General features: G+C 36.5%; 1 protein-coding gene across 8 annotated transcripts in view; it reads right to left on the bottom strand.

Moving 5' to 3' along the window:
- Positions 1-3,284: 3,284 nt before the first annotated feature.
- Positions 3,285-12,106, bottom strand: part of GNB1 (G protein subunit beta 1) — a 46,360-nt gene continuing 37,538 nt past the window's right edge. For 5 of the 8 annotated variants that reach the window (XM_075172276.1, XM_075172279.1, XM_075172278.1 and 2 more), the window contains 5 exons: positions 11,097-11,163; positions 9,320-9,521; positions 8,735-8,951; positions 6,019-6,130; positions 3,919-5,629 (listed from right to left, as the gene is read on the bottom strand). In XM_075172276.1, coding sequence (XP_075028377.1) covers positions 6,024-6,130; positions 8,735-8,951; positions 9,320-9,521; positions 11,097-11,163 — 593 coding nt within the window. In that variant the 3' untranslated portion in view covers positions 3,919-5,629; positions 6,019-6,023. Of the gene's footprint in view, positions 3,304-3,918; positions 5,630-6,018; positions 6,131-8,734; positions 8,952-9,319; positions 9,522-11,096; positions 11,164-12,106 lie in introns of those variants that run through there. The other 3 variants (XM_075172281.1, XM_075172283.1, XM_075172282.1) reach the window with 2 other exon arrangements.

The following is a 12,106-nucleotide window of genomic DNA, read 5'->3' as shown; positions in this document are numbered from 1 at the left end:
AGGGTGAGTTTTTCGCAGCCAGCTCTCTAAGCAATGAGAAGACCACCCAGCTTTTATTCACATTTCTGTGGCTTCTGTTTTCCATGTGACATACTGGGTAATTCTACAAATACAGTCTGCGCTACTATCCCATACACACTTTCAAAGTACTCCTTGGAGGCTTTTTAGTATTGACATTTGAAGAAAAAGCTGAGTAGACAGTTTCAGAATGATTCAACTTTGCCTTCCTTTAATGAACGTACTTTGAATGGGCCCAGATTATCAGAGGGGAAGTGCTCTGGAACACCAGCTCCTGATCTGGGACCCCACAATTTGTCAATATTTGACAAGAGTTTAGGAATCGCCATGGGAATTGTGAGCTCAAGCTTTCCTGCTTCCCCTGAATTGATTTAAGCCATAGAGTAAGTGCTACATGAGGAAACTTCTCCCCAGTCTGCATTTCAACACTCTCAAATACGCACGGGTTACAAACTAGCAGGCAGCAGAGCACAGATCCAAGCATGGGGCCCTGTGGTCAGAAGGCCAGAAATCTGCCAGTCATGTACCGTCCTCTGTCAGGAAACAGGATCTGCAGATTGTCTGAACAGCGTTTCCTGGAGAGATGGTTTAACACAAGCAGCAAAGCCAACAACATCCAGCCATGTCAGAGTGAAGGCCTTCATTTTCCCAGTCCAAGTGACAGAGAGAGCAGGCCCACAGATTTTGATTTACCAGCAGATTCAGGTAAGAAAAAGCATCCAGTAATGTTTAAGAAAAGACCAGAAGGAGACAGAGCAAGAATTTTTTAATTCATCAGGTACACTGGACCAAAGTAATAATATTCGAATCGGCAAATAACACTGCCAGAAAAAAGCATATCTGACAGGATGCAAGCAGCTGCTATTCAGGATACAAGATGTCTGCTCCCATCACTGAACATACAAGGAATTTTCAGGTGACAGGGCCATTCAGACCAGGAGTGACAAGGGAATAGGCTAAGCATCCCCGTTTTAGAACAATGGAACTGAAATCTATTGTTTATTCTTTCCAAACTTTCTCCAGCTCTTCTTCCTCCCTTTCTCATACAACCCTAAACCAGAAAACACTCAACTTTTCACATAGTTTAGGAGAATTATTACATAATGGAATGTAATAGATAGAAAGTGATCAATTCAATTCAGATCCATTGAGTAGCCTGATGTTTAAAGCAGAGGCAGATTTTCTAAAGATTATATGAAGAGAAGAAAAACAGAGCATCACTATGCAAAAATAGCCAACTGCTGTTAGAACTCGTTCATTAGTTGGTTCTTTTATTCTTTCCCCTCAAATCTGAATTCATGGTTACACCTACACTAAAAACAGTGTTAATCATAATACCACACAGGATCCTGATTTGTTTCAGACCAAGTTACACAGAACTCAGCAAGGGTGACAGGTTTTATTATCCTTTATTTACTCTGCCACTTCCCAGAAACCAGATCATTCTATTTTTAGCTCTTACAGGGCATGATTCAATCAGTAATTTTAAGTATGTTTCACAGTTGATTTAAAATATACACTCCAGGGCACTTAATGGTCAAAACTTAGAATGCCCAACTTGGATCTTTTATTCTACCAGCAGTAGAATCTCAGCTCTTTTAAAACACATTTAATTGACTAAGAAATTAAAGGCCACAAGGGGCACAGAAAACATTGTAATTAAAAGTCTTAACTCTAGGTACTAAGATTAAGAAATCTGTTATCTCTTCTTTCACTTGACTCCTTCCCACCAGCTCCATGAGAGGATTCCAATCCCATGGAAGTCCATTCTGTTACCGTAACACACTTTCCAAGCCAGGACCAGACAACTGTAACTGCTTTTCCCACCTCCACATCCACTCATTATCCAAATACCTCACATCCATTGGTCTTGTCCACCTTCGTCATCTAACCTGCTTCATAAAAACGTAAAGTTTTACTCCATCCTCCTTTGCAAAGACACCACTCCTCATCCCTTCATGTATCTAATACACACTCAGGAGCCCACGAGTAAGAAACTGCAAGTGCTGCCACTAAGACCAAGCAGAAACAAATGATTCTCACATATTATTGTTCTCAGTTTATGAAACCTTGCTCTAGAAATTTGCCAGCAGCTAGGTGAAGCTGCTCTTTTGGAACCACATCCCAGAATTATCTTTAAGTCAGAATCTTTTCAAAGCCTACGGGAGGAGGCTATGTTACTATGATTACTATAGGTAAGATTACCTAAGCCATTTTGATTTGGGTACTGATCCAAGCCCACCCTAAAATTAAAGGCATTCAAAACTCAAACACTTGGCCCAAAGTCAAAGACACAAGAGTTCAGGGCTTCTCACTTTGCATACCCATTTTTCTTCAGTTACAGCTCTCTGAATAACTAAGCATACAAAGACAGACAGATATTTAAATAATATAGCTTAAAGTTTGATATTTAACAGAAGCACTGTCTGTAACAAGAGGCATTTGCAACTGTTCGCATTGCAAATAAATCACACTACACATTAGCCTCTTGACACAAGAAGTTACTATCTCAGTAGGTATTTATTGTCAGCAAAGGCATTATCAGCATGGGTGGGAAGCAGTAATTTAACATATAGATAGAGATTAAAGAAAGTAAGACAGATCATGTCTGCATTGATTTTATTATAGAGTAGACAAAGTCACATATGAAACATCCGTTGGAATAAAAATATACCACGTGAGTGGAAAAAACAGCTATACCATTTGGAATTGGAAAAGACTAAATTGGAATTCCCAAATTTAAGCATTTCCAGCCATGAGCTACTTACCAGTATTCTGCAGTCTAAAAACCCAAAGCTCACAGTTAACGGCTGCTAGTTAAGTAATGCCACCATCATATTTTCCATACTCACAGCTTTTAAAAACTTCTCCATTCAGGCTGAGAATTTCCATGTTTGGTATGAAACCAAGCCATGGCACTGGAATTTCTCTTGGTTGATGTGAAATAAGGGAAAATCCACTTTTGTTTAAGTCAGAACAAGAGAAGAGACTTTACCCATAAAAAATACAAAACAAAACCCTCAAGTGGAATCAGTACCAAGTTGTTAAACCAATTGTCTTTCAACACCTCTTGTTTCAGGAATTTGCTTCTGTGGGTATAAAATCCATTTATTTTTTTCTAGATATAATTCTGCCTTGGGGAGACTTTGTTCTTACTGAGCATTAAAATGACAACTACTTACCCTTCTTTATACCTATAGTAAGGACAGCTAACAATGACAACAGAGCTTATTTGGCCAGATCCTCAAATGGCAATAACACATGGTGTTCCACTCAATTCTTTTCCTATTAAAGGACACAAAAGTTTTAAAAGAAGTTACTAAACATTTTGCTCTGATTTCTTACTTCAGGTGTTACGCTCTTTTATATTCCGCAAAGCATTTTCATGATGCATACCACATGAATCATACTAGCTACTTTCCATTGGAGTTTGAGCTAAGTAAGCTACCAGCAGTTTTTGATTAAGCTCTCAAGTAGCTCTAGCAACAAACCAAGAAATGTCCGTCTTAAATAGTTAAGAAGGGAGGAAGCAAAATGCTTGCAGCCACTAAGCTCTACATACTTGCCATTCAGTGTTAGCATACACTGCACATTTACACATACATTTTCAGATACTGCTGACAACACTTTCCAATAACAAAAATCGTGAGGGTTTTAGTTCATCTTGCAACTCTTTTTAGCTTTAAAACGAAACCCACATCCCTTCACATGAATACACACTTTCTAACACACTGCATACTCTGCCCAATTAACCATTAAAAATCCAAGCCATTTTAAAATACTGAACAATTTGTTTTGGGGAAGCATACACTTCTCTCGTATGTTTATTTCATAACTCAAATCCTGCCAGAAGCAGTTTTGTGGTTTGAACAATAAGCTGCAGAACAGATCAGTCAAAACTCATGTCAAACTGCTTTATTACATCTTAAATAACATTACATTTTAATATAGTATCTATCTTGCATCCAGCTTTCTTGAAGTACACTGACTTTAAAATTAAATACAAAAGGTGAAGAGGGATACAGGGCGTGGAGAAAGCTCTACAGAGTAGTTTCATGAAAGAGAGTAAGAGGGAATTCATCTTTTATGCCAAATCCAGGCCTAACGCACAATTACAGCACATTTTTGTACAGAATGTTGCAGAAAAAACAAAATGGAGAAAAGCTACTACTGCTGCTAGGAAGGAGCATTTCTGGATACAGTGAGAAGATAGGAAAGTTTAACAGAACAATCTGCTGTCCAAACACTGCTGCTTTTAACATTTTATTTGAAAAGAAAGCCAGGAAAACCTGCTCATTACAAAAATGACTCTGATCAGATGCAAAGGACTCATCCTACAAGAGGAACTGGCTGTGAGGAACTGATTTATAAAGAAGATGGTCTAGGTTCCCTCCTCCCACACCCCAGAATCTTTGACAGCGATTGTTTGAACAGGCTGTTTCTTTTTTTTAAAAAAAAAAAGTGACTTATCACGCTACTCCAAAACGTGCATAGCTTTGTACTTGAGTTCTTCATAGATTTATGCACAGAGTAGCAACAATAAATGAATACAGCGACAATGGTTACAGTTTTTAAACAGGTTATTTCTTCAAAGAAAAAACATCTAAGGACTTAGTCCAATATGCACTTTTTAGCATTTCTACAGCATGCGATTCTAAGAGTAAACCCACCCAATATGGCAAACAATCAAAAAAGGTTTTTTTTTGTTTAACTTAGAAAGTTCAAGATCATTATTTTCAAAACATTGATTTGTACATCATTTCATACACAAAGAATTGACTCAATACCCAAGTGTAGGATAGGTCTCTTTTGAAAACAGAGATTCCTGGTTGTTGAGACTTATAGGATAGTGTTAGGATATATAAACTGCCCTTTCAAGTGGACAAAACCAAAACAGATTAAAAAAATCAGTGTGGTGAAGGGGGGGGGGGGGCAGGAGGGACCAAGGATTGCATTTGTTATCCATAAAAGGTGAAAGGATTCTTTAAACAAGCATTCATTACCTTTTACAGCATGTGCTTGGTTACCTTACTGCTTAACATTATCCTATATATGCCAAGTTTTGTGCAACAATTATCTGTGATACTAGAAAATAAAATAAAAAAAATTAGGGACTAAATTTACAGCGTTAACAACCCCCAGATGCTCTGGGCTAGGACTCCCTTGTTTTGCTCAATTAAATACATAAAGAAATGTATTTAAAAAGGAAACTTGAAAAAAATCCTGCTACAAACATGACTTTAAAATTTGCAAGTGTGTGAGATAAAGTCCTTAACTTCAACTTGGAAACTACAGTGAAAGCTAACTGTTTCACAATTATGCTCAAGTTTATTTTCTGGTCATGCTTTTATGATAGTGTTTCATTTTTAAATTCTCAAGACAAAAAAAATGGTCCCAAAAGGAATGCACAATTTCATTTTGCTTACAACACAGAAATTCTTCTTGGAAAGGTAATTGTGCTCTTCATTTCAGCAACAGGAGACGGAAAAGATCTTGCCCTTTGAAGTTGGGGAGGATGGGGGTCCAAGTTAGTATGGTTGGATTGGATATGCTATCGTTTTTAATTTTCAACCGTTGGAAACTTCTTCCAGTCATGGAGTCCGCCGCTCTTCTGACACACAGAAAGATTTATTAAGAGTTGCACTTTGATAAACTGCAATCAAGTTTCAAGCTTTGCTCTCGCTACCTGCTGAATGCATTTAGCCGTTATCTCATTTTTAAGAACGCCATTTATTTACCAACCCGGATTCAAAAGACCGTACAGTCATCCCTACCAGGAAAATAAAATATGCCAAAAGTAGTTCATCACAAAAATGTCATTGCATACATTAAACAAATAGCCTTCTAAAGAACCAAACTGACCAAACTGATTTTTTTTTCTCAGTGACTTTCCTAATCTGAACTATAAGCTTGCAGCATCAGTAAAACAGCACTGTTTGGACCTGGAAAAAAGCATTCTGAATACCAAACCAGGACAGCCTTAATTAACTGGATACCTACCTACTTCAGTTCCAGATCTTGAGGAAGCTGTCCCATGATCCTGTTGCCACTGCCATACCATCATCAGTCACACCTAAGCAACTGACACGGTTATCATGACCAGCAAGGACACCTATAAATAAGAACACGTAACAAACATATTACATTACTTTGATGATTTCATATTTCACTTCAAGTAACACTGAGGCACGCATGTTTAGTCAACCTATACATTCAAAAATCCTGAACAAACATGGTTGGAATTTTTAAATGCTTTTGGTTTTATAAGTACAAACTTAGATGTAACTGGGTGGGTTCTCAATGGGGTAATTCAGTAAATGCATTACTCCAAAATTTTCCTTGTATATTCCCCACATTATGACCTTTACTGGTTTCTCGTGAATTGTGAAATCACAGCCCCAAAAATTCTGCTGACAATGTCATAGCAATAAATATAGTATAACCATGCATTGCGTAGCTCTTAGTATTTCCTCTCCGTTGCGATAAAGATCAGTTAGATTCTATAAAATTTTTTAATCTGTAAAATCAGAAATTAAACTGAATTATGTTACGAACACTAAAGGATTTTTCATCTAATTTTATCTTACTATGTTTACAAGCACTTACAAGATTTAAACTCCTACATACAATCTATCTGTCAATATGGAGATCTGCTACAATTCAGTTTTAGTACCATTAAAAAAAAATTGAGACACTAAGCAGAAAAATTAAGGGAGCCAACATTTTCCTTCATCCCCTTGAATTTAACAGTTTCAAGGAGGTAAAAAGAAAACCTAATTACATTCAAGTTTTTTCCAGTCCACAGCACTGAGCTAAGATGTTCTTGATAGACTTAAAATTAATCTTTCCACATCAATTACACTGCTCATAGGACTCTTGTCATTCATATTTTGGGCTTTTCCCCTCCATTTACTATTGTACAATAAAGAACATGAATAAGTCAGTTTTAGTTCTTACATAAACAACTATATTTAAAAATTAATATTTTTAACTGTTAATTCAGTGTAAAAATGACTACTTCATACACAAGGATTCTTGATGTTTGAAGTAACATTTCTGACATACTTTATAAAAGCAGTAACGCTGTGTGAGTAACACCATTATTCTCCAGATCCTATTAAATCCATACAAGTGTCTAAGCCTCAGCACAGAATTGCAGAAGTTCTGCAGCAGAAGCAAAGTTATAAGTGTTTAAGTGGATGATACAACCTTCAGAAATTCAGTGCAACATAGAAGCCAGCTGCTAGAGCTAACAAAAGTACCTAGGAATTACCTAGAATTTACTGTGGAAATAGCATTAATATATCAAAATTCAGTCTACCTTCAACATTAGTAAGTGCTGGAATTTGGTAAAACAAAGAGTGCGCCAAGAAGTTTTATACAATTTGAACTGAATACATAACCACAAAGGTGTTTAATACAGAATCAGGCACGATAGAAGTGTCAAATCTGCTCAGCAATCTTAAGTCTCAGAACATTTCAATATGCAGAATACTTGATGAAGTAGTTGTTTAAATCAGTTCTAAAACTTGGCAATAAAGAATCACACTTCATGAGTACACGGACCGTAAACCCAGATTGGTATAAAGAATTGTTTCTCATTTCTACAGGTAAGATCATCACCACCTTTTTTTTTTTTTTAATGAAGGTTTTTCAAAGAAAAAAATAGAGGAAAAACCACATAATTGTTTTTACAGTACTTAAATATAGCCAATTGTAAACTAACCTAGACATTAATCAAGAGAAATTTCTCAATTTATCTCCATACAGGCTTATATACACATTTATGGTCTCAATAATCAAAGTACAAGAATCTCAGTTGCAAATCTCAACACAAGACAAGGCTAATTCATAAAATGCATTTCAGTATAATGCATTATATTATAATGAAATAATTGTATTTGGCACCATTAACTTGCAGACAGAACCAAATGATATTTTACAATGTGTGAACTGAGTGTCCACAGTTTCAACTTCTCATCACCGATACAAACTATCATGAATTTTGGAAGAAACAAAGAATAAAATCTGAGTGGTAAAACAAAGTTGCTAGAGACAGAAATTAACAAACCCAGTGGAAACTATTTTGGTATAGTTCAGGATTATGTGTTTGTTTATATCTTTTCCACCTGCAGTATATCCTCCCCTCAAAGCAATGAGTCAATTTGGACCAAATAAAGTACTTGCAACTAATCCTTTCAACTGCATGTGGAAGAATATTCTGCTTGGCTGGTGTTTTTTGTTTGCTTTTAAAACCCACCTAGGATAATTTTAAAAGCCTAGATCACTTAATTTGGTAACAGAGTAGGTCCTTGTTCTCATAAGAAAAGATTTGCTGGTTGTTTTGCTGGTTGTCTGTACAGTTACTGCTACAAATATCAGAAAAAAAAATTTCTTTTATATAAACAGCAACATCAATGTTGAATTGCTTTGAACAGTTCATACATAAACAATGCCATAAAGTCTAAAAAAAATAGCCCTCCACCCCCAAAACCTCATTTTTAATGGCTTTATCCTATCTATCTATCCTTTAGAAGTATTCCAATTTATTTGTTAACATCATTAAGCTACTTCCATCATTGGTTATCCTAAAGACAGGTTATCACAGAGTTTTACAACTGAGACAGGGAATGCTAATAGGTCTGTGCATATGACTCAACTCACACATTCAGTATGCCACGCTGTGCTTATAATATTTAAAACCAAAAATGTTTACCTGCTCTATCAGCTTTCAGCGTGTCCCAGACATTGCAGTTGAAGTCATCATAACCAGCTAGGAGGAGACGTCCACTCTTGGAAAATGCTACAGAGGTGATGCCACAGATGATGTTATCGTGTGAATAAACCATAAGTTCCTGATCAGCCCGAAGATCAAAAAGCCTGCATGTAGCATCATCCGAGCCTGTGGCAAATGCATTGCCATTTGGGAAGAACTTTAATGAGGGAGGGGGGGTGGGAGGAAAAAAAGACACATGATTTCAGACTTGACTCCTCAGTCTCATTGAATATACCATTTTGTACAGACCAAGTGGAAAAAGAAAGCAGCACTGGGATGTGGGCAAACACAGTGAAGTAATTAAGAGCATGTGAAGAAACACTATTTTAACAGCCACTGTTTCCATTGACCACAATGGATCTGAAGTTGTACAAATTTCAGGTATTTTCCCCACATACAAGAACTATTAGTTAAAGAAAATATGCCATAATACTACATCATACAGTACATGCTTAAAAGCTGAGACGAGAGAAATATAAAAATATAAATTTAAACCCCATGTCCTCGGTTCAAGTTGATACATACACAGATGGCATTGATGTCCGACTCATGGCCAGTGAAGGTTTGCCGACACATTCCTTCTCTAACATCCCACAGTTTGGCAGAGGCATCACAGGCACCAGAAACAAAACACCGGGCATCAGGAGCAAGAGACAAACTCATGACATCTCCAGTGTGCCCAGTAAATGTAGTTGTCTGCTGACCAGTTTCTATGTCCCAGAGAGCGCTTGAAAGAATAATTAAAAAGGCAAAAATCACCACATTTGTTCTCCATTAGGAGGTCTAGACAGCAATTCTTGTTTATGTTGTTTATATCACTGTTCGTTTATATCACTGCTAAAAAGTAAAACTCCATAAAGTATTAACAAAAAATATACTGAGAGTAGAAAAAACAAACATTCTTTGTTGAACTATTTGACTATGTTACAGGATAACTGTGCACAGAAGATTTTAAAAGCCATCCTCAATTTTAAAATATTGGGGTTTTAAATTGAAAAACAGTGCAAAAAACTAACGACTAACACTCACGGCTCTTTATACACAAAGTTCTTGTGACACGCCAATGACTACTGTCCAGTACTACTACAAGGTTGATTTAAAGCAGCAGTGGTAAGGCTACAGCAAAAGCTGACTCAGCATTTCTCATTTTTGAAAACTCACTGAGGATGTGTAACTTTGTGAATTATGTCTGTCATCTTAAAGCTGCACCACTTTCCCAAGACAGCAAAATCACTACCACAGTGATAATCAAAGAGTATATAAGGATGAAAGAACACTATCACCTCCCTAACAAGAGGTCTAAACATTTAAGGAAGATTAAGGATTCTTAATTTCTGTAATTTCTCAGTAAACCAGACCCATCAGTGGCAGATTTTCACTAGGCAAAGAAGAGATGACTGTACTGTGATACTGTACTTTGAAGCTTGGCTGAACTGAAGTGATGACAAGGACAAACTGTTATCTAGACAACTGTAGAGTTACTACAATAACTCCTGAAGCACCTGTATTCTCTTATAAGAGAGCATATAAAGAGCATAAACTTAACAAATCCTGTTTTGTTTTGGTTTTTTTTAAAAAAAAAAAACAACACCACATATTTAGAAACACTTTTTTATGAAAACCAAACATATATATTCGATAGTTACTCAGAATCAGTGGACTAATAGATGGGCATTCAAAGAAACTGACGCTGTGTAGGAGAGGTATTTATTAGACAACCTTTGCTATAAGAACTGCTGCTTTGGAGAGCTGTCATGCTTTTAAGAATTAGATATAATAGAAAAATCTATGAAAAAAGATTGAGGTCTTTCAGAAGCTAATATTTATTAAGACTTACACCTACATTCTCCTCAAAAAACCCATCTGCTGTCACTGCAGAATATTTTCTAGGAGCTCTTCTGAATAGCCACATAAACTAAATTCTGTATTAGAAAAATCCAGATATGACTCTAAGTAATAAATACTGCATACTAAACAACTTTGAGAAAAGTCATTAGTCTAGTACACTTGTTTCTGAAAGCCAAATAGTTATAGTAAAAAAATATTTCCCGTACCATCTTAACACAGAGAATTAGGTCAGGCTCTTCAGAACATGGGCATATAACTAAACAGCCAAAGCTAACAAACTTGAAAGACCAAGTTTTCCATTACTAGTAAAAACGTGACATATGAATAATAATTAAATCACATTTAGTCTTCTGGATGACTATTAGGTTTACAAAGAATAAAAAGTTTCCTTCAATAATAGAGTATAGCTGTGAAAAGTCATTATTAACAATCATGTCAAAATTTTACTGCTTACCAAGTGGTGTCGCCAGAGCTAGTAACGATTTGATTATCATCCAAGAAACGACAGCATGACAAGTATCCTGAAAACAAAATAAAAAGTTGATGAATAAGACCAGAGATTACTCTTCACATTGCATACTGGCTTGCTTATATGTTGCTTCCTCCTCTCCTGAGGATGAAGCAAGAACTACTATATAAGCCTAAAATACAATACAGACAATTTTTATATAGGAACCTCCAACGTTTTGGACAAAACATTTTGGCTCTTCCATGCCCAATTCAACCTCTACACTAGCACAGTGATATACTGGTATCACAGCACATTGACCTAAACAAAGATGCCTGTGACACAGAAGAAAATAAACTTAAGCAGCTTAACCAAACAGGGTAGACACTGTTTTTTTTTTTTTTTTGGTAGGGAGCAGGGAGAGGAGGAAGAGGAAGAGAAAGAGGGAATAGTGAGGCAAAAGCATGGAATCCACTGGCCAAGCTGGAGAGAAGTATAGGTAACCAACCCTGCACTACACACACTAAACTGTCTTAGAAAGTGGATCTGTATATCACTGCATCCGGGAGCAACAAATGCCTATGACCTCAACTGTATCATACAACTACTGAGAAAAAATAAACTTCATTCTTGGTCAGCACAAAGAACAAAACATATACATTGGATGTTTCCCAACAGTGGCATCAAAGAATTTCATCTGAATGCTCTGAAGCATCTTTGTACTGAAGAACCACATGCCAAACTATCAATGTAACAGCCCTGATTACAAAATTAGTCTGTCCTGCCAGCCACCTCTATTTCACAAAGCACAAACATCTTCTGAAAATCCAAACTACAGCAAAATATGAAAACCTGTAAACATCAGCTTCTAGCTTTAGGCTTTGTTCACTTCTGCAACAGAAAGGCAGCTCATTAAAACTGCTCCTTTGAGAAGATTCCACACAAACTGGTCAGGTCTCAAATGTATTCCTTTGATGTCCCTTGCATTACAGCAAAATTCTGCCTCTCGTGTTATG

Source organism: Calonectris borealis, chromosome 23 (genome assembly GCF_964195595.1).
Source record: "Calonectris borealis chromosome 23, bCalBor7.hap1.2, whole genome shotgun sequence".
NCBI lineage: Eukaryota > Metazoa > Chordata > Aves > Procellariiformes > Procellariidae > Calonectris > Calonectris borealis.
The sequence above is the reverse complement of the archived record's forward strand: the minus strand, read 5'-3'. Positions and strand labels throughout refer to the sequence as shown.